Consider the following 24021-nt stretch of genomic DNA (forward strand, 5'->3'; position numbering starts at 1 on the left):
TGTGATTGGTCACAGCTTGTCACATGGTACAAGGCTGTTTTGAATAGCCTTGTACCATGTGACCTCTGTGATCATTCACAGATTTCACACATAGTAAGCAATGAAGTCAGGAAGTGATATCTTGCTTACTACTGTTCATGTGATTACTGATTGGCCAATCAGTGATCACATGATCGGGACCTCACACAGAGGTCCCGTACAGCAATCGGTGTTCCGCTGTGTCCTCCGGACACAGCAGGCACTGGATTGCGGTGCCACGCACTCCCAGGGAGCGCGCACAGTCTGTAAATGCGGGCACCGTTTACGAACGGCAACCCGCTCCTGCACTGCTCTCTTCAGGCCGTTTATGTACCTTGGCCGGACAGGAAGTGGTTAAGGAAATTCTGATTGACTGCAATGGGGTAGTGATCTTACAGGAAACCCGACAGCAAAAAAACCCCAACCTACTCCCTGTCCCACCCTGTCTTAAGCACCTTTCAGTAGCTATATTTACACTTATCTCCACTATTGGTGTTCTGATCCCTGCTGCAACTTGATAAAATTCTTCTCCTATTTCAAATATCAAGAAGTATGTCAAATGACACCTTCCTGCCCACAACATAGCACTGGAGGATTAAATCACCCATCACCAGGCCCCAGCACACATTCCTTGTACAACGTTCAACAGTTTTAAGTATTTTCAACACTGAGTGCTGGTTCACATATATGCGGATTGGATGTAGCCATATCTGAGTTGCTTCTGCTGTTTTCCTGGATATCACTGATCTTTAGGTCACTGATTTAGAAGAACTGAAACCCGATGGCCAGCATGATAGCCAGGCACTGACAACCTCAGAAGGAGAGGTGATTAAGGGCAGACATGTTTCTCTCACCACGTTTCCTTTAAATTAGGAGAATAAAGTAAATCAAAGACAAAACTTTTTTTCCCCATTTTGGATAGAGTAAAGAATGTTTAACCACCTCCCGCCTGCCATATAGTAATATGACGGGCGCAAGGTGGTTCTCTGATTCTGGAAGGACGTCATCCTCCCATTCTCACTGCTCATGCGCGGCTCAGGGAGCGCGCAGTGCGGCGATCAGCGGTGCACTGTGTCCCTCGGACACAGCAGATCACCGATCACAGAAAGAGCCAAAGATGTCGGCTCGGCCATGTGATCAGCTGTGTCCAATCACAGCTGATCATATGTAAACAGGGAAATGCCGGTTATCGGCATTTCTCTCCTCTCAAGCTATCACGCTGACAGCTCGAGAGGAGAGGAGAGCTGGTAATCGGCTTTCTGTGGAGGGGACATGTACACTGATCATCAGGGCACTGATGATCGGTGTGCCCTGATGATCACTGTAGCCCCAGCAGTGCCACCTGTCAGTGTCCATCAGTGCCTTATGTCAGTGCTCATCAGTGCCTCGTGCCAGTGCCACATCAGTGCCACATATCAGTGCCTACCAGTGCACATCAATTCCACATATCAGTGCCCATCTGAGCTGCCTTTCAGTGCCACCCATCAGTGCCAGTCAGTGCCACCTATCAATGCCAATTAGTGCCACCTATCAGTGCTGCCAATCAGTGCCACCTATCAGTGCCAGTCAGTGCTGCCTATCAGTGCGCATCAGTGCCGCCGATCAGTGCCTGTCAGTGCCGCCCAGCAGTGCCAGTCAGTGCCGCCTAACAGTGCCAGTCAGTGCCGCCTATCAGTGCCAGTCAGTGCTGCCTATTAGTGCCAGTCAGTGCCGCCTATCAGTGCTGCCTATCAGTGCCATGTATCAGTGCTGCCTTTCAGTGCCCATCAGTGATGCCTGCCAATGCCCATCAGTGCCACCTACCAGTGCCTCCTCATCAGTGCCCATCAGTGCCACCTATCAGTGTCCATCAGTGCAGCCTATCAGTGCAGCCTCATTAGCGCACATCAGTGAAGGAGAAAAATCACTTATTTACAAAATTTTATAACAAAAACTAAGAAAAAACATTTTTTTTTCAAAGTTTTCTGTGGTTTTTGGTTTGTTTAAGAAAAAATAAAAAACCCAGAGGTGATTAAATACCACCAAAATAAAGCTCTATCTGTCACAAAAAAATGATAAAAATTTCATATGGGTACAGTGTTGTTTGACCGCGCAATTGTCATTCAAAGTGCGACAGTACTGAAAGCTGGAAATTGGCCTGGGCAGGAAGGGGGTATAAGTGCCCTGTAGGCTAGCGGTTAAATACCCTGCCAGTTTTTTTTTCCTTTTTGCCACCTGTATCTAATTCAAAAAAGTTTCTTTCACTTTCCTTTCCTGTAGACACCGCAGGAAGTTGGAAAATCTCTTCAAAGTGAGATAACTTTTCTCTTTGCTGTTATGGGAACAAGTGTCCTCCCTAAAATATTTCCTCTTTCTTTCTGTTCATGTGGCAGCTCAAATTTTTAAATTTTCCTCACTTCTCTGACTCTTCCTAACAGGGGTTCTAATCCCTTGCAACACAAAAAAGTTCTGCCTTATATTTTAAGCAAATAATTTGCCAATACAAGCATAACAGAACATTGCAGGAAATAAATACTATTTACAAAGCTGATTATATTTCTCATCTTCTTTATAATATGACATTTGCCAGAAACCTAAAACAGAAATTATGTTTTGAGTTTATAAAAACCTTGCTCTCAGGCAATAAAATTACAGTTGTGTGGTCATCCTTACTGCCAGATTAATAGTAATTTTCTTCTGTATTTCCAGCTGGCTATAGAAAGACAGAACATTTTTTACATGTGACTCAAACAAAGGGGAAAAATTGCTGACAAAATTGGATTAGCACCATATAAAAAATTTTTTTAAACCCCTATGAATTACCTTTAAATTTTGATTATAATGTCATTCTAAATATATATATGGATTTTTAATATCCTGTGTTAAAACATGATAGACCTTTGCTTACACCAGTAGTCCTGGCTAGTTGTGGAAGATATGTCTTATTTGCAAACCTGACAATGTCACCATGTTCACTGTAATGGTATCATACCTCTTAATAATACATTATAAGACATCTTGAGAGTGTATACTGATGGTATTCTGGGGCTTCTGATTGCAATAGTTAAGGTTTTCCTGGACCAGAGATAGTCAATATAGGCTGGCCCTCTTGGATCCTTAGTTTAGACCAAAAGGCAACCAAGCAGGTCTCGCCCATTCTTCATGGCCCTTTAGTAGAAATGACTGACATTCATAGGCATCATTTCCTTGAAAAATCAAAAAATGTTTCCATTTTGGCAAAATGTATAGAAATCAACTGGGTAATCATAATTAAATCGGAAGTTAACACATCTACCCTTCCTCCATCACCAGTGCTGACATATTTGTCTGTTCTTTTTGTGTTTGCGGGATTTTCGGCCATCTTGTTTGGCTGGGCTGTAATGACATAACTCTCACACACAAGAGTTTTTCTGTTTCAATATTATTATTACAAAAGTTTTGTTTTTAAGAATATAACAAGCTCAAAATACGCCCTCGCAGGGGCAGAGCAGAACAATAACACATAAACAGAGACATCCTGCTGATTTGTATTAGTCAAATAATGAAATGTCCAATGGCATCAAGAATGGACGGCAAAAAACCGAACCAAATAGCAGCAGTAATCCAACATAATATCGGAAGAAAAGATAAAAGAAAAAAGGTTAGAAGAAAACAAAAAGAAAATAAAACAAAAGGGAATTAGAAAGAAAACATGAAAGAAGGGAAACTAGAGGGATCACGGATCTGGGCTAGCACAGGCAGCGACTATAGGAGGCCATAACTAGTAGGAGGCAGGGATGGCAAGGAAAAACGTATCCAAGGTTCCCAAACCTTAAGGAATCTCGGATGAGAATCATGAAGAATGCTAGACATCCATTCGTTGAACAACATAGCATTCATCCGGGTCTTTACCCCCTGGAAGACTACCGAAGGGGTTCTCCATGCTAAAGCACGTTTGGCCGAAATGAACAGGTAGGATGCCAATTTCTGCTGAGACCTAGAGAGATCCAAAATTGGGCAATGCAGGAGAGCCACCTTTGCATCCCTACAGACCGTAATATGAAATAGCGTTTGTAACAAACCAAAAACCCTAGACCAGAAGTCTATCAATCGCGGGCACGACTACCAAATGTGCAAGATGTCCCCACGTAGACCACAGTTCCGGAAACACCTATCTCTGCCAGTTGGATTAAAGTGAGCAGTCCGAGCTGGAACCCAGTACCACCGCAGGAGAACTTTGTAGGCTGCCTCAAGAGTGACTGTATTGAATGAACATTTTGCCACCATCCCCCAGGCCCTACGCCAATCCTCCGCCACAATGGAGACACCCAGATCTCTCTCCCATTGAGAGAAATAAGACAGGGGTGGTGAGGAAGACCTACTGTTAAGGGAGGCATAAATTACAGAAATAAGACCAGGGGACCCTGGGGAATGCTGACAAGCGTGCTCAAAGGGTGTTTTGAGGTAAGGGTATGTAGAGGTACGACGGAGGGATAGGACCCAGTGGCGCAATTGCAAATACCGATAATCCTCCAAACAAAAGAAAAAAAGAGATTTTTTTCAATCAAATTTCACTGAAGCAGTTAAAGTGTTACTAAACCCACAACAGTAAAATCAGTCTGCATATGCAGTAAAGCATGCTTGTTATACTCACTGTGGAACCTAAGGGGTTAATCCTCTGCATTGTGTAAAATGGCTTTTTGATCCTGTCTTCTGTGATCCTCCTCTTCTTCTACTGTCCCCAATCCACCTGCTGATAGTACAGAGCTCTAGGAGTCACTCTGCACATACTCAGTTTATTGTGTATTGCTAGAGAGTTTTTGTTTTCTTTGGGAGGGCGCATGTGATCAGCACAAGCCAATCAGCACTGTTCAGACAGAGGGTCAGTGGTTATGCAGCCTCATAGGACAGTCAGAGCAGAATGAAAACTCCTTCTACAAGATGGACACTGATAGAAGTCACAATACTTCTATATACTACAAATGAGAAAAGGTATTAGCAGTTTATGTTTGCATTTCTATGTTTTGTGTACTGTGGGAGACCAAATATAGTGACTGCAGGGTTCTGAGTTTAGTAACACTTTAAGTGAGAAAAAATTAAAATTTCATTTTGGATAAATCTTACTGGTAGCTTAATCAAATTTGCTCATCACTATCATTTAGCAGGCAAACCCATCTGTGATACTTTTAATTCAACCACTAAGGCAAAGATACATTTTGTTTATGTTAACTTTCACAAAAAATAAAGATGATTTTCTTTCAAGCACTCTATGTCATACAGTAAGCCTCAAATGACAATGTTTTCTTGTTTTATTAATAGGTGGTGTCACCAGGATGACAGTTTCTTTGGTTGTCATCATGTTTGAGTTGACGGGTGGTCTGGAGTACATTGTACCACTAATGGCAGCTGCAGTCACCAGTAAATGGGTAGCAGATGCATTTGGAAAAGAAGGAATTTATGAAGCACACATCCATTTAAATGGATACCCATTTCTTGATGTAAAAGATGAGTTCACCCACAGGACATTGGCCACGGACGTCATGCGGCCTCGTCGTGGTGAGCCACCACTCTCTGTACTAACCCAGGACAATTTGACAGTAGAAGATGTGGAGACTCTAATCAAGGACACCGATTATAATGGTTTCCCTGTTGTGGTATCCAGAGACTCCGAACGTCTAATTGGTTTTGCCCAAAGAAGAGAACTTATAATTGCAATAAGTAAGTTTCTGGTTCTGACGTAAGGTTTGCACTGATTTATTTACGTCTAACATTTTAGTTTTTCTGTCATCATTTATCTGACCACAGGCTGCTGAAGTAAACATAATGTTTTTTTCAGGATTTTAATAGATTTAAAATCATCTTTGCAAATATTATTTAAATGATAAAACAAACCCCAACCCTTATTCTTATAATGAAATCAAGACAATGTTCCAAACTTAACATATATCTATTTTTTTTTTAGCAGCTGGAAGTTATAGATCTGTAGATTTCCCAAATAATAAAGTGTATTCTACAACTAAACACATCCAGACCTTAAACAATATACTAAATTCAAGTCTAGTTCCTAGGCATATAGTCTTATGTTGGATACACATTGTTTTATGCTGAATACAATTCTGGATATTCATGATTGTATTTTTATACAGTATAACACATGCAGACCACAGAGATCTTCAGATGAGAACCAGAAGCATCCATAAAAATACACACACATTTGTAAAATGAATATTGAACTAGTCACATATAGAAATAGTACAGGTCTCAGATGAGTACAGTGGGGAAAATGTAGCTTAAACCGATCTAAGTGATTGACTGCATATGTATGCAGAGAGTTTAGTGAGTTTAATAAGTGATAGTTAGAAAAAGTAAATGGCCAACTGTGCTTCTCCCATTAGAGGTTTCACTACTACAAAATGTATTCCTGGGCTTCACTTGTCAAAACAGTGCAAAGGACCCAGGGGCGGACTGACCATTTGGAAACTTGGGCACTGCCCGAGGGCCCGGGGAGTAGGGGGCCCCATGAGATGCCCCTGGTACCTTTTTCATAGGCTTTTTTGAGTTTGGGCAAGGACACAGGGGCCCCATGATCCCCTATTGCCAGGGGGCCCCATGAGTTGTCAGTCCGCCCCTGAAAGGACCAATACTTTTCAGTGGGTATTACATGAATTACATGAAGCTCAAATCCTACTGTAGCAGCACCACTGTTACATATGGTAGGGTGACCAGTTCGTTGTAAAACAAAAAGAAGACATTGGGTGAACCCCTAGTGTTATAAGCCCAATAGCTTTCAAAAAATAAATAGAAACAAGATTGCACTCACAAAACTTTAATGAATGTATACCCATCAGGGTTACTATAGGAAACCTTCTGGGGTATACTTAGAATAGCAGGGATCACAAGCCCATCCTGGTTGCCAAAGAAAACTGCTTCTAGGTAGTTCTCTTTCAGGAACACTTTCAGGGTTGAGATACATGCAGACTACAACAGTGTATTAAGGAATACAATTTTTTCAATTAAAATCAATATTTCCTCTCACATGTACTAGACGCCTAAAGAGTCTCAGCCTTTGATCACATATCCACAGCCTATCATAACCAAAGGACAGTACTTCTGCTACTATAGTGTAAACCATAGAGTAAAGGGGTAACTCATTATGGAGAGCCAGTATACACACAGTAGGGTTCTGAGTGAACAGAATTATGACATGAAGATAGATTAGTGGGTCTCATGTTTATAACAATTACAGAACATAAATTCCCAGTCTGTAACAAATCCCATACCTTGACACTAAATTCCTCCACAAAATAAATGCTGATATTGGGGAATTAATAACCCTTAAGTGGGTAGGTGGTGGTAATTTGTGACTAGATACTCTAATATCCTCCTCCTACGTAATAATTTGCAACTGGATGACGTGTCTCTGTTGAATGTCCATGCAATTCCCCTGGATGCTTGACGTATTTCCGGTCATAGGGGTGACGTACTTCCGGTTCCGGGTTCGGACGCCATCTTTGTACACCTGAATATACCCATAGCACATGGGGAACTGCTTCTCTCTGTTGGAGGATATGTGAGTGCATTTTTTTATATATCTCTGAGTGCATTAAAACAGAGTTGCACTATGGAGGTCTGCTTTTTCTTGCATATGCGCCCTGTGTCTGAGTCCGTATTGTGAGGGGAGTTATTTGAGTGGAACTCATTGCCTGGAGGAGGATCTTGATTGGGTCGGTGGAGGCAGTGGAGGAGAAAAACACCTGGCAGAGATATATTATATATATATAAAGCTTTGTGACCCGCAAGGGTCGAATGTGGAAGGTGAGGGGGCACTTTGGCTATTATTGAGGGGAGTCACATCAAGATTTTCACGAAGAGCACAATTGCAGCATGGAGTGACGTCATTTGAACACTTTTTATGATTTTGCACAGTGTGGCATCACAATTTATTTTGAATTAATATTTTATTTAATTGTTTTAATTAATTGGATATAAGTATCACTTTGCACAGCTCAAGAGGTATTAGTTGTTCATCACTATACCACCAGGGACGTATAATCCATATATGGGGATATTGCACTAGTTTTTTCATTTATATTGATTATTTTTTTGTATATTTGCACAGCTCAAGAGGTATTAGTTGTTCATCACTATACCACCAGGAACGTATAATTCATATATGGGGATATTGCACCATTTTTTTTATTTATATTGATTATTGAGTTTGCATATTTGGAATTTATTTAGGTATGAGATAATTTTCACTTCTATTTAAGTTGAGCGCTTCACCATTTATATAATTTTGTTTGCACATATCTTGCGGTATAGAGAATAGGTGATAGCAGCTAACTCACTAGGTTCTGTGGAGCGCAGGGGGATTTCTGTAAATTTAATTCCCCTGGATGGTATAGCATGTCTCTGCTGAATGACACAGTATAGGTGACAACAAATACCATATTGTGATATACTATGGTACTACTGTGTGATAATACACTTTCTAGTTGACTCCTTTAAATGTATTCCACCACTTCTATGCTGCTTCAGAGATCTCTTCTGGTGTAGGCTGGGCACAGATGTACTGCCAGTTCTGTCTCCATTTGAAATAACATAGGGCTTTACTGCTGTACCTGGCTGCATGTAACCTTTAAGCCCTTGCACCCACTTCACATGAGGCTACTTACATTACATTCAGCATATCACAGAGGTGAGGTTTCTTTTTGTCAACTAATTTATTGAACAGTAGTTTTGCAACTACATACAATAATGCTTTGCACAACTTTCTACTATACCGTATATACACTACATATAGACAAACATTCTGTCTCCACTATGTGGAAAGCCAAGAAAGGCAGTAACCTTCTCTTTCAAGTAGAGAAATGTTACTAGAACAGGTCTTTGCATAGCTTTCTGCTGACTTTTTAGGATGGCAAATACTGTATCTATTCAAACAATATTTTGGAGGAAGCAAAACTTGGTTGTAGAATGTGGTGTTCTTAAATAGAGATGAGCGAATCGAACTTGGCGAAGTGGAATTAGTTTCGAATATTAGGAAAATTTCGATTCGCGACGAATCCGAAAATTAGCAGACTTCGGATGCGCGAATCGAAATTTTTCCTAAAATGGCGGCGACATGTGCGGGATCTCTGGGAAGGCGCGCAGACAAGGCGCGCTGACCCATAATGCATTCATTCATGACATGTGATCGCATTAGCCAATCAGCAGCCAGCCAGCCAGCACTGTGTAATGGTCGAGCTATAAATTGCAGCAATTTTAGAATTCTCCATTTGCCTCCAGTCATTCAAGAGAGGCAGACCTGTCTGTATTGAGGGAGAGAGTTAGGGACACAGAACCGTTACTTAGGGACACAGAATCGTTACTTAGGGCCACAGAACCGTTACTTAGGGCCACAGAACCGTTACTTAGGGCCACAGAACCGTTACTTAGGGACACAGAATTGTTACTCAGGGACAGACACAGAATTGTTACTCAGGGACAGACACAGAATTGTTACTGAGGGACACAGAATTGTTACTGAGGGACACAGAATTGTTACTCAGGGACAGACACAGAATTGTTACTCAGGGACAGACACAGAATTGTTACTCAGGGACAGACACAGAATTGTTACTGAGGGACACAGAATTGTTACTCAGGGACAGACACAGAATTGTTACTCAGGGACAGACACAGAATTGTTACTCAGGGACAGACACAGAATTGTTACTGAGGGACACAGAATTGTTACTGAGGGACACAGAATTGTTACTCAGGGACACAGAATTGTTACTGAGGGAAACAGAATTGTTACTGAGGGACACAGAATTGTTACTCAGGGAAAAACACAGAATTGTTACTCAGGGACAGACACAGAATTGTTACTCAGGGACAGACACAGAATTGTTACTGAGGGACACAGAATTGTTACTGAGGGACACAGAATTGTTACTGAGGGACACAGAATTGTTACTCAGGGACACAGAATTGTTACTCAGGGACACAGAATTGTTACTGAGGGACACAGAATTGTTACTCAGGGACACAGAATTGTTACTCAGGGACAGACACAGAATTGTTACTGAGGGACACAGAATTGTTACTGAGGGACACAGAATTGTTACTCAGGGACAGACACAGAATTGTTACTCAGGGACAGACACAGATTTGTTACTGAGGGACACAGAATTGTTACTGAGGGACACAGAATTGTTAATGAGGGACACAGAATTGTTACTCAGGGAAAGACACAGAATTGTTACTCAGGGACAGACACAGAATTGTTACTCAGGGACAGACACAGAATTTTTACTCAGGGACAGACACAGAATTGTTACTGAGGGACACAGAATTGTTACTGAGGGACACAGAATTGTTACTGAGGGACACAGAATTGTTACTCAGGGACAGACACAGAATTGTTACTGAGGGACACAGAATTGTTACCGAGGGACACAGAATTGTTACTCAGGGACACAGAATTGTTACTCAGGGACAGACACAGAATTGTTACTGAGGGACACAGAATTGTTACTGAGGGACACAGAATTGTTACTCAGGGACAGACACAGAATTGTTACTCAGGGACAAACACAGAATTGTTACTGAGGGACACAGAATTGTTACTGAGGGACACAGAATTGTTAATGAGGGACACAGAATTGTTACTGAGGGACACAGAATTGTTACTCAGGGACACAGAATTGTTACTGAGGGACACAGAATTGTTACTCAGGGACACAGAATTGTTACTGAGGGACAGAAACAGAATTGTTACTGAGGGACACAGAATTGTTACTGAGGGACAGACACAGAATTGTTACTCAGGGACAGACACAGAATTGTTACTCAGGGACAGACACAGAATTGTTACTCAGGGACAGACACAGAATTGTTACTGAGGGACACAGAATTGTTACTGAGGGACACAGAATTGTTACTCAGGGACACAGAATTGTTACTGAGGGAAACAGAATTGTTACTGAGGGACACAGAATTGTTACTCAGGGAAAAACACAGAATTGTTACTCAGGGACAGACACAGAATTGTTACTCAGGGACAGACACAGAATTGTTACTGAGGGACACAGAATTGTTACTGAGGGACACAGAATTGTTACTGAGGGACACAGAATTGTTACTCAGGGACACAGAATTGTTACTCAGGGACACAGAATTGTTACTGAGGGACACAGAATTGTTACTCAGGGACAGACACAGAATTGTTACTGAGGGACACAGAATTGTTACTGAGGGACACAGAATTGTTACTCAGGGACAGACACAGAATTGTTACTCAGGGACAGACACAGATTTGTTACTGAGGGACACAGAATTGTTACTGAGGGACACAGAATTGTTAATGAGGGACACAGAATTGTTACTCAGGGAAAGACACAGAATTGTTACTCAGGGACAGACACAGAATTGTTACTCAGGGACAGACACAGAATTTTTACTCAGGGACAGACACAGAATTGTTACTGAGGGACACAGAATTGTTACTGAGGGACACAGAATTGTTACTCAGGGACAGACACAGAATTGTTACTGAGGGACACAGAATTGTTACCGAGGGACACAGAATTGTTACTCAGGGACACAGAATTGTTACTCAGGGACAGACACAGAATTGTTACTGAGGGACACAGAATTGTTACTGAGGGACACAGAATTGTTACTCAGGGACAGACACAGAATTGTTACTCAGGGACAAACACAGAATTGTTACTGAGGGACACAGAATTGTTACTGAGGGACACAGAATTGTTAATGAGGGACACAGAATTGTTACTGAGGGACACAGAATTGTTACTCAGGGAAAGACACAGAATTGTTACTCAGGGACACAGAATTGTTACTGAGGGACACAGAATTGTTACTCAGGGACACAGAATTGTTACTGAGGGACAGACACAGAATTGTTACTGAGGGACACAGAATTGTTACTGAGGGACAGACACAGAATTGTTACTCAGGGACAGACACAGAATTGTTACTCAGGGACAGACACAGAATTGTTACTGAGGGACACAGAATTGTTACTCAGGGACACAGAATTGTTACTGAGGGACACAGAATTGTTACTCAGGGACAGACACAGAATTGTTACTGAGGGACACAGAATTGTTACTGAGGGACAGACACAGAATTGTTACTGAGGGACACAGAATTGTTACTGAGGGACACAGAATTGTTACTGAGGGACACAGAATTGTTACTCAGGGACACAGAATTGTTACTGAGAGACAGACACAGAATTGTTACTGAAAGACACAGAATTGTTACTGAGGGACACAGAATTGTTACTGAGGGACACAGAATTGTTACTGAGGGACAGACACAGAATTGTTACTGAGGGACACAGAATTGTTACTGAGGGACACAGAATTGTTACTCAGGGACAAAGAATTGTTACTCAGGGACAGACACAGAATTGTTACTGAGGGACACAGAATTGTTACTGAGGGACACAGAATTGTTACTGAGGGACACATAATTGTTACTCAGGGACAGACACAGAATTGTTACTGAGGGACACAGAATTGTTACTGAGGGACATAGAATTGTTACTCAGGGACAGACACAGAATTGTTACTCAGGGACAGACACAGAATTGTTACTGAGGGACAGACACAGAATTGTTACTGAGGGACACAGAATTGTTACTGAGGGACACAGAATTGTTACTGAGGGACACAGAATTGTTACTCAGGGACACAGAATTGTTACTCAGGGACAGACACAGAATTGTTACTGAGGGACACAGAATTGTTACTGAGGGACACAGAATTGTTACTGAGGGACACAGAATTGTTACTCAGGGACACAGAATTGTTACTGAGGGACAGACACAGAATTGTTACTGAGGGACACAGAATTGTTACTGAGGGACACAGAATTGTTACTCAGGGACACAGAATTGTTACTCAGGGACAGACACAGAATTGTTACTGAGGGACACAGAATTGTTACTGAGGGACACAGAATTGTTACTGAGGGACACAGAATTGTTGCTCAGGGCACAGAATTGTTACTCAGGGACACAGAATTGTTACTGAGGGACACAGAATTGTTACTCAGGGACACAGAATTGTTACTCAGGGACAGACACAGAATTGTTACTGAGGGACACAGAATTGTTACTGAGGGACAGACACAGAATTGTTACTCAGGGACAGACACAGAATTGTTACTCAGGGACACAGAATTGTTACTGAGGGACACAGAATTGTTACTGAGGGACACAGAATTGTTACTCAGGGACACAGAATTGTTACTCAGGGACAGACACAGAATTGTTACTGAGGGACACAGAATTGTTACTGAGGGACACAGAATTGTTACTCAGGGACAGACACAGAATTGTTACTCGGGAACAGACACAGAATTGTTACTCGGGGACAGACACAGAATTGTTACTGAGGGACAGACACAGAATTGTTACTGAGGGACACAGAATTGTTACTGAGGGACACAGAATTGTTACTGAGGGACACAGAATTGTTACTCAGGGACAGACACAGAATTGTTACTCAGGGACATACACAGAATTGTTACTGAGGGACACAGAATTGTTACTGAGGGACACAGAATTGTTACTCAGGGACACAGAATTGTTACTGAGGAACACAGAATTGTTACTCAGGGACAGACACAGAATTGTTACTCAGGGACAGACGCAGAATTGTTACTCAGGGACAGACACAGAATTGTTACTGAGGGACACAGAATTGTTACTGAGGGACACAGAATTGTTACTGAGGGACACAGAATTGTTACTCAGGGACAGACACAGAATTGTTACTGAGGGACACAGAATTGTTACTGAGGGACACAGAATTGTTACTCAGGGACACAGAATTGTTTCTCAGGGACAGACACAGAATTGTTACTGAGGGACACAGAATTGTTACTGAGGGACACAGAATTGTTACTCAGGGACAGACACAGAATTGTTACTCAAGGACAGACACAGAATTGTTACTCAGGGACAGACACAGAATTGTTACTCAGGGACAGACACAGAATTGTTACTGAGGGACAGACACAGAATTGTTACTGAGGGACACAGAATTGTTACTGAGGGACACAGAATTGTTACTGAGGGACACAGAATTGTTACTCAGGTACAGACACAGAATTGTTACTCAGGGACAGACACAGAATTGTTACTCAGGGACAGACACAGAATTGTTACTCAGGGACAGACACAGAATTGTTACTGAGGGACACAGAATTGTTACTGAGGGACACAGAATTGTTACTCAGGGACACAGAATTGTTACTGAGGGACACAGAATTGTTACTGAGGGACACAGAATTGTTACTCAGGGACAGACACAGAATTGTTACTGAGGGACACAGAATTGTTACTGAGGGACACAGAATTGTTACTGAGGGACACAGAATTGTTACTCAGGGACACAGAATTGTTACTCAGGGACAGACACAGAATTGTTACTCAGGGACAGACACAGAATTGTTACTCAGGGACAGACACAGAATTGTTACTGAGGGACAGACACAGAATTGTTACTGAGGGACACAGAATTGTTACTGAGGGACAGACACAGAATTGTTACTGAGGGACACAGAATTGTTACTCAGGGACACAGAATTGTTACTCAGGGACACAGAATTGTTACTCAGGGACAGACACAGAATTGTTACTAAGGGACACAGAATTGTTACTGAGGGACACAGAATTGTTACTCAGGGACACAGAATTGTTACTCAGGGACAGACACAGAATTGTTACTGAGGGACACAGAATTGTTACTGAGGGACACAGAATTGTTGCTCAGGGACACAGAATTGTTACTGAGGGACACAAAATTGTTACTCAGAGACAGACACAGAATTGTTACTGAGGGACACAGAATTGTTACTGAGGGACACAGAATTGTTACTCAGGGACACAGAATTGTTACTCAGGGACAGACACAGAATTGTTACTCAGGGACACAGAATTGTTACTCAGGGACACAGAATCGTTGAATTAAAGAGTATGTCAGACAACATGCAGAGGAGTGGCAGAGGAGGCAATGTTTTAGGAGCGAGCAGACGTGGCAGCAGAGGAAGGGGTCGAGGCAGCACTAGTCGCAGCCAGAGGCCAGTGCTCCCGGTGTCATCCAGCGGTCGTGTCTCCACCGACAACCCTGCCATCATCGATTGGTTGGCTCGGTCGTCTTCCTCTTCCCAGGTCACCTCTGACACCTACAGCCAACGGTCGGTGGGTACGTCAGACACAACCGTTAGTTGGCATGGCCCGGGAGCAAGCCCACTGAAATCACGTGACCTCTACCTGCCCCTGTCCTTTGGTGTTCCCTCACCAAGCGAAGTATCGCATGCTGTGGGCTCAGCCCCACTGTACAGTGAGGAAGAGCTAACAGAGGGTGGTCAGGAACGGAGGGAGATATCCGCCTCTTCAGCAGCCAGGCGAAGAAGTACTGGCGAGGAGAGTGGCTCGGTAGCCGGTCTAGAGACAGGTCTGTCTCCTGACCCACACGCAGCCGAGGGGGCTAGTAGTGCGGCGGAGACCCTAATTGATGATGATGAGGCTGATCGCACTTGGCAGCCTCGTCGTCATCAGGCTATTGCTTCCGCATCATCAGGAGAAGAGGGTGCCAGCTTGGCAGCGAGCAAAACAGTCGGTGGGTTCCCCAGGAGGCAGCAGGGTCGCAGCAGTGTCAGTGGAGGCAAACGGCCACGGAGTAGAGCACCAGCTCCACTGCAGCCTACCACCAAGGCCAGTAGTGGTGCCGGTGTGCACGGAGGAAGTAGCAGTCAGCCAGTGAGGAGTAGTGGGGGCAAAGTTTCCTACTCGGCGGTGTGGCAATTTTTTGTCAAGCCGCCCGAGGAAGTAAACGTAGCCGTATGTCGACTATGTGGCCAGAAAGTCAAGCGTGGCCAGGGGGCCCATGTTGGGACTACAGCGTTGCATCAGCATATGCAGCGTCGCCATTTGGTGGCCTGGGAAAACCGTGATAAAAATACGGCGGTTCTGCCTGCCCCAGCCCCCGCTCCATCATCCGCTCCGTTACTTGCTCCGTCACCCGACGTCAATCGCCCTCTATCAGCCAGTCAAGGCTCCAACACCTCTGCTGAGGGGAGTTGTCGCTCGTTGGCATCTTCCGCTCGTTCAGATGCTCCTTCTCCTGCTACTCCTCTTCACGGATTCCGTCAGCAGTCTTTCTTGGAATCCGTTTCCAAGAGACAACAGTTTGCGAGCACGCACCCGACGGTACAAAAGCTGAACTTCCTCCTGTCCAAGTTGCTGGTGCTGCAGTCCCTCCCTTTCCAAGTGGTGGACTCAGCACCTTTCCGAGAAATGATGGCTTGTGCCGCGCTGCGGTGGAGAGTGCCAAGCCGTCATTTCTTCGCCAAAAAGGCAGTGCCAGCCCTGCATTCACATGTAGAAGAGATGGTGGGCCAGTCTTTGAGCATGTCGGTCTCTGCCAAAATGCACGGCAGCGCCGACGTGTGGAGCTGTAACTACGGTCAGGGACAGTACATGTCATTTACGGCCCACTGGGTGAACGTGGTGCCGGCACAGCCGCACCAGCAACTTGGACAGGTCACGCCGCTTTTGCCTCCACGTTTGCACGTCCTTGGTCCACAAAAGATGTCCGCCTCTACCACCTCTTCTTCCGCCGTGTCCTCAGCCGCCACCCCCGTGCCAAGTCCCATTACCCGACCGGCATATCACATGTGCAGGGCGCAACGGTGTCACGCTGTGCTGCACCTGGTATGCCTTGGCGAACGTAGTCACACAGGGGAGGAACTTCTGAGTGTAATGAACAGAGAAATCGACAGATGGCTGTCTCCGCGCAAACTGAAAATCGGAACCATGTTGACCGACAACGGAAAGAACATGGTGTCTGCTCTGCGTCAAGGAAGGTTGTGCCATGCGCCATGCATGGCTCACGTGTTCAATCTGGTTGTCAAGCAGTTCCTAAAATCCACCATCCCACTGCAAGACATCCTTAAAATGTCACGTAAACTTTGCATGCATTTCAGCCATTCCTACACCGCAAAGCACACCCTCCTTGAGCTGCAGCGGCAGAACGGAATTCCACAGCATCGCCTGATCTGCGACGTTGCAACAAGGTGGAATTCAACCCTACACATGTTAGACCGCCTTTACGAACAGCGAAAGGCCATCACCGATTTCCTGATGTTACAAGCGGATAAAGGTACTCCCCTGTGTAACTTAGATGTCAGCCATTGGCAGCTCATGTGTGACACCTGCCGCTTGCTCAGGCCCTTTGAGGAGGCCACGCTATTCGTGAGTCGGCAGGACTATGGGATGAACGACGTCATTCCTCTGTTGCACATCCTGGAACAAATGCTGTTAACAATGGCTGGTCAGGGTGTGGTAGACGTGGCGCACAGATCTCAACGCCACATGACCCCTGTGGGGGCAGGACAGGAAGAAGAGGAGGAGGTAGAGGAGGACATTTGTGCTCAGGAATTATTGAGTGAAATGGGTGGTTTTTCCACTCAGCGGACAGGAGTGGAGGAGCAGGAGTATCTGGTAGAGGAGGAGGAGGAGACAGAGGACCCAGACGCACCGTGGCAGTATGCTGTGGAGATGGAGGCAGGGAGTCCCTCTCATTCCTTGGCACAAATGGCCCATAGCATGCTCGGTTGCTTGCGTAGCGACAGCCGAATAATAACCATCAGACAGAGGGATGACTTTTGGCTGTCCACCTTGTTGGACCCTCGCTACCGTTCAAAAATGGTGGCCTTTTTCACACCTGCTGAGAGGGAGGCCAAAATAACGTACTATAAAAACCACCTATGTAGTCAGTTGGTCTCTGCCTTTGTGCGCCAACGTCCATCCTCAGACACTGTGGGCCCTGTGCACTCGCGTTCCGCTGCCATGGCAGCAGGGGAGGGGTGGGGTGGTAGAAGCAGTGGCAGCTCCACCAGCAGCGGCTGCCTCAGTCTGCAGTCGATGATGAGTAGCTTTCTTCACCAGCGCAGTGAGGAAACTACTAACCAGCCGCAGCAGGAGCAGCATCAGGTGGACCTGGAGCAGGACCTCAAACAACAGGCTTGGGCCTACTTGGACAGCACCCTGCCAACCGAGGTAGACAATCCCCTTGACTACTGGGCAACGAAACTTGACCTTTGGCCCCAACTAGCTGAATTTGCCCTTGAAAGGCTGTCATGCCCGGCCAGTAGCGTGGCATCGGAGCGCGTGTTTAGTGCGGCAGGAGGTATTGTAACTCCGCGGAGGACACGACTGTCCACCCAAAGTGTGGAGAGACTCACGTTTGTGAAAATGAATCAGGCGTGGATTAGTCTGGATTTCAAACCACCAGTTCCTGACACAACTGACTAAATCCGCCATGAATCATGCCCCAAACATGTGCCACTTTCAGGTCTCCTCACACTGCTGGTGGGTTCCATTTTGTCATAGGGTGCTGGCAGATTACGGGCCTCCCATTGCTGCTGCCAGGCCCGTAATCTGCCATGGGCCCCTGTACCGCCTCCTCATGCTGCTGCCAGGTCCAGAGTCTCTCATGGGTCCCTGTACGGCCTCCCATTGCTGCTGTCTCCATCGCCACACTCTGCCATGTGCCACTTTCAGGTCTCCTCACACTGCTGGTGTGTTCCATTTTGTCATAGGGTGCTGGCAGATTACGGGCCTCCCATTGCTGCTGCCAGGCCCGTAATCTGCCATGGGCCCCTGTACCGCCTCCTCATGCTGCTGCCAGGTCCAGAGTGTCTCATGGGTCCCTGTACGGCCTCCCATTGCTGCTGTCTCCATCGCCACACTCTGCCATGTGCCACTTTCAGGTCTCCTCACACTGCTGGTGTGTTCCATTTTGTCATTGGGTGCTGGCAGATTACGGGCCTCCCATTGCTGCTGCCAGGCCTGTAATCTGCCATGGGCCCCTATACCGCCTCCTCATGCTGCTGCCAGGTCCAGAGTGTCTCATGGGTCCCTGTACGGCCTCCCATTGCTGCTGTCTCCATCGCCACACTCTGCCATGTGCCACTTTCAGGTCTCCTCACACTGCTGATGTGTTCCATATTGTCATAGGGTGCTGGCAGATTACGGGCCTCCCATTGCTGCTGCCAGGCCCGTAATTTGCCATGGGCCCCAGTACCGCCTCCTCATGCTGCTGCCAGGTCCAGAGTCTCTCATGGGTCCCTGTACGGCCTCCCATTGCTGCTGTCTCCATCGCCACACTCTGCCATGTGCCACTTTCAGGTCTCCTCACACTGCTGGTGTGTTCCATTTTGTCATAGGGTGCTGGCAGATTACGGGCCTCCCATTGCTGCTGCCAGGCCCGTAACCTGCCATGGGCCCCTGTACCGCCTCCTCATGCTGCTGCCAGGTCCAGAGTGTCTCATGGGTCCCTGTACGGCCTCCCATTGCTGCTGTCTCCATCGTCACACTCTGCCATGTGCCACTTTCAGGTCTCCTCACACTGCTGGTGCTGTCCATTTTGTCATAGGGTGCTGGCAGATTACGGGCCTCCCATTGCTGCTGCCAGGCCCGTAATCTGCCATGGGCCCCTGTACCGCCTCCTCATGCTGCTGCCAGGTCCAGAGTCTCTCATGGGTCCCTGTACGGCCTCCCATTGCTGCTGTCTCCATCGCCACACTCTGCCATGTGCCACTTTCAGGTCTCCTCACACTGCTGGTGTGTTCCATTTTGTCATAGGGTGCTGGCAGATTACGGGCCTCCCATTGCTGCTGCCAGGCCTGTAATCTGCCATGGGCCCCTGTACCGCCTCCTCATGCTGCTGCCAGGTCCAGAGTGTGTCATGGGTCCCTGTACGGCCTCCCATTGCTGCTGTCTCCATCGCCACACTCTGCCATGTGCCACTTTCAGGTCTCCTCACACTGCTGGTGTGTTCCATTTTGTCATAGGGTGCTGGCAGATTACGGGCCTCCCATTGCTGCTGCCAGGCCCGTAATCTGCCATGGGCCCCTGTACCGCCTCCTCATGCTGCTGCCAGGTCCAGAGTCTCTCATGGGTCCCTGTACGGCCTCCCATTGCTGCTGTCTCCATCGTCACACTCTGCCATGTGCCACTTTCAGGTCTCCTCACACTGCTGGTGTGTTCCATTTTGTCATAGGGTGCTGGCAGATTACGGGCCTCCCATTGCTGCTGCCAGGCCCGTAATCTGCCATGGGCCCCTGTACCGCCTCCTCATGCTGCTGCCAGGTCCAGAGTCTCTCATGGGTCCCTGTACGGCCTCCCATTGCTGCTGTCTCCATCGCCACACTCTGCCATGTGCCACTTTCAGGTCTCCTCACACTGCTGGTGTGTTCCATTTTGTCATAGGGTGCTGGCAGATTACGGGCCTCCCATTGCTGCTGCCAGGCCTGTAATCTGCCATGGGCCCCTGTACCGCCTCCTCATGCTGCTGCCAGGTCCAGAGTGTGTCATGGGTCCCTGTACGGCCTCCCATTGCTGCTGTCTCCATCGCCACACTCTGCCATGTGCCACTTTCAGGTCTCCTCACACTGCTGGTGTGTTCCATTTTGTCATAGGGTGCTGGCAGATTACGGGCCTCCCATTGCTGCTGCCAGGCCCGTAATCTGCCATGGGCCCCTGTACCGCCTCCTCATGCTGCTGCCAGGTCCAGAGTCTCTCATGGGTCCCTGTACGGCCTCCCATTGCTGCTGTCTCCATCGTCACACTCTGCCATGTGCCACTTTCAGGTCTCCTCACACTGCTGGTGTGTTCCATTTTGTCATAGGGTGCTGGCAGATTACGGGCCTCCCATTGCTGCTGCCAGGCCCGTAATCTGCCATGGGCCCCTGTACCGCCTCCTCATGCTGCTGCCAGGTCCAGAGTGTCTCATGGGTCCCTGTACGGCCTCCCAATGCTGCTGTCTCCATCGCCACACTCTGCCATGTGCCACTTTCAGGTCTCCTCACACTGCTGGTGTGTTCCATTTTGTCATAGGGTGCTGGCAGATTACGGGCCTCCCATTGCTGCTGCCAGGCCTGTAATCTGCCATGGGCCCCTGTACCGCCTCCTCATGCTGCTGCCAGGTCCAGAGTGTCTCATGGGTCCCTGTACGGCCTCCCATTGCTGCTGTCTCCATCGCCACACTCTGCCATGTGCCACTTTCAGGTCTCCTCACACTGCTGATGTGTTCCATTTTTGTCATAGGGTGCTGGCAGATTACGGGCCTCCCATTGCTGCTGCCAGGCCCGTAATCTGCCATGGGCCCCTGTACCGCCTCCTCATGCTGCTGCCAGGTCCAGAGTCTCTCATGGGTCCCTGTACGGCCTCCCATTGCTGCTGTCTCCATCGCCACACTCTGCCATGTGCCACTTTCAGGTCTCCTCACACTGCTGGTGTGTTCCATTTTGTCATAGGGTGCTGGCAGATTACGGGCCTCCCATTGCTGCTGCCAGGCCTGTAATCTGCCATGGGCCCCTGTACCGCCTCCTCATGCTGCTGCCAGGTCCAGAGTCTCTCATGGGTCCCTGTACGGCCTCCCATTGCTGCTGTCTCCATCGCCACACTCTGCCATGTGCCACTTTCAGGTCTCCTCACACTGCTGGTGTGTTCCATTTTGTCATAGGGTGCTGGCAGATTACGGGCCTCCCATTGCTGCTGCCAGGCCTGTAATCTGCCATGGGCCCCTGTACCGCCTCCTCATGCTGCTGCCAGGTCCAGAGTCTCTCATGGGTCCCTGTACGGCCTCCCATTGCTGCTGTCTCCATCGCCACACTCTGCCATGTGCCACTTTCAGGTCTCCTCACACTGCTGGTGTGTTCCATTTTGTCATAGGGTGCTGGCAGATTACGGGCCTCCCATTGCTGCTGCCAGGCCCGTAATCTGCCATGGGCCCCTGTACCGCCTCCTCATGCTGCTGCCAGGTCCAGAGTCTCTCATGGGTCCCTGTACGGCCTCCCATTGCTGCTGTCTCCATCGCCACACTCTGCCATGTGCCACTTTCAGGTCTCCTCACACTGCTGGTGTGTTCCATTTTGTCATAGGGTGCTGGCAGATTACGGGCCTCCCATTGCTGCTGCCAGGCCTGTAATCTGCCATGGGCCCCTGTACCGCCTCCTCATGCTGCTGCCAGGTCCAGAGTGTCTCATGGGTCCCTGTACGGCCTCCCATTGCTGCTGTCTCCATCGCCACACTCTGCCATGTGCCACTTTCAGGTCTCCTCACACTGCTGGTGTGTTCCATTTTGTCATAGGGTGCTGGCAGATTACGGGCCTCCAATTGCTGCTGCCAGGCCCGTAATCTGCCATGGGCCCCTGTACCGCCTCCTCATGCTGCTGCCAGGTCCAGAGTGTCTCATGGGTCCCTGTACGGCCTCCCATTGCTGCTGTCTCCATCGCCACACTCTGCCATGTGCCACTTTCAGGTCTCCTCACACTGCTGGTGTGTTCCATTTTGTCATAGGGTGCTGGCAGATTACGGGCCTCCCATTGCTGCTGCCAGGCCCGTAATCTGCCATGGGCCCCAGTACCGCCTCCTCATGCTGCTGCCAGGTCCAGAGTCTCTCATGGGTCCCTGTACGGCCTCCCATTGCTGCTGTCTCCATCGCCACACTCTGCCATGTGCCACTTTCAGGTCTCCTCACACTGCTGGTGTGTTCTATTTTTTCATAGGGTGCTGGCAGATTACGGGCCTCCCATTGCTGCTGCCAGGCCCGTAATCTGCCATGGGCCCCCGTACCGACTCCTCATGCTGTGACGTTGCAACTTGCAACAAGGTGGAATTCAACCCTACATATGTTAGACCGCCTTTACGAACAGCGAAAGGCCATCACAGATTTCCTGATGTTACAAGCGGATAAAGGTACTCCCCTGTGTAACTTAGATGTCAGCCATTGGCAGCTCATGCGTGACACCTGCCGCTTGCTGAGGCCCTTTGAGGAGGCCACGCTATTCGTGAGTCGGCAGGACTATGGGATGAACGACGTCATTCCTCTGTTGCACGTCCTGGAACAAATGCTGTTAACAATGGCTGGTCAGGGTGCGGTAGACGTGGCGCACAGATCTCAACGCCACATGACCCCTGTGGGGGCAGGACAGGAAGAAGAGGAGGAGGTAGAGGAGGACATTGGTGCTCAGGAATTATTGAGTGAAATGGGTGGTTTTTCCACTCAGCGGACAGGAGTGGAGGAGCAGGAGTATCTGGTAGAGGAGGAGGAGGAGACAGAGGACCCAGACGCACCGTGGCAGTATGCTATGGAGATGGAGGCAGGGAGTCCCTCTCATTCCTTGGCACAAATGGCCCATAGCATGCTCGGTTGCTTGCGTAGCGACAGCCGAATAATAACCATCAGACAGAGGGATGACTTTTGGCTGTCCACCTTGTTGGACCCTCGCTACTGTTCAAAAATGGTGGCCTTTTTCACACCTGCTGAGAGGGAGGCCAAAATAACGTACTATAAAAACCACCTATGTAGTCAGTTGGTCTCTGCCTTTGTGCGCCAACGTCCATCCTCAGACACTGTGGGCCCTGTGCGCTCGCGTTCCGCTGCCATGGCAGCAGGGGAGGGGTGGGGTGGTAGGAGCAGTGGCAGCTCCACCAGCAGCGGCTGCCTCAGTCTGCAGTCGATGATGAGTAGCTTTCTTCACCAGCGCAGTGAGGAAACTACTAACCAGCCGCAGCAGCAGCAGCATCAGGTGGACCTGGAGCAGGACCTCAAACAACAGGCTTGGGCCTACTTGGACAGCACCCTGCCAACCGAGGTAGACAATCCCCTTGACTACTGGGCAACGAAACTTGACCTTTGGCCCCAACTAGCTGAATTTGCCCTTGAAAGGCTGTCATGCCCGGCCAGTAGCGTGGCATCGGAGCGCGTGTTTAGTGCGGCAGGAGGTATTGTTACTCCGCGGAGGACACGACTGTCCACCCAAAGTGTGGAGAGACTCACGTTTGTGAAAATGAATCAGGCGTGGATTAGTCTGGATTTCAAACCACCAGTTCCTGACACAACTGACTAAATCCGCCATGAATCATGCCCCAAACATGTGCCACTTTCAGGTCTCCTCACACTGCTGGTGGGTTCCATTTTGTCATAGGGTGCTGGCAGATTACGGGCCTCC

The 24021-nt window shown here is 47.6% G+C and overlaps 1 protein-coding gene across 1 annotated transcript in view; it reads left to right on the top strand.

The window, feature by feature from the left end:
• The window catches only part of CLCN4 (Cl-/H+ antiporter 4), a 97763-nt gene that overhangs the window by 63442 nt on the left and 10300 nt on the right, over nt 1-24021 (top strand). The window contains exon 11 of the mRNA XM_089673899.1: nt 5296-5694. Coding sequence (XP_089530025.1) covers nt 5296-5694 — 399 coding nt within the window. The remainder of the gene's footprint in view (nt 1-5295; nt 5695-24021) is intronic.

This window comes from Staurois parvus, unplaced genomic scaffold (assembly GCF_062004578.1).
Source record: "Staurois parvus isolate SC_StPar_1 unplaced genomic scaffold, SC_StPar_1.0 ptg000145l, whole genome shotgun sequence".
Classification (NCBI taxonomy): domain Eukaryota; kingdom Metazoa; phylum Chordata; class Amphibia; order Anura; family Ranidae; genus Staurois; species Staurois parvus.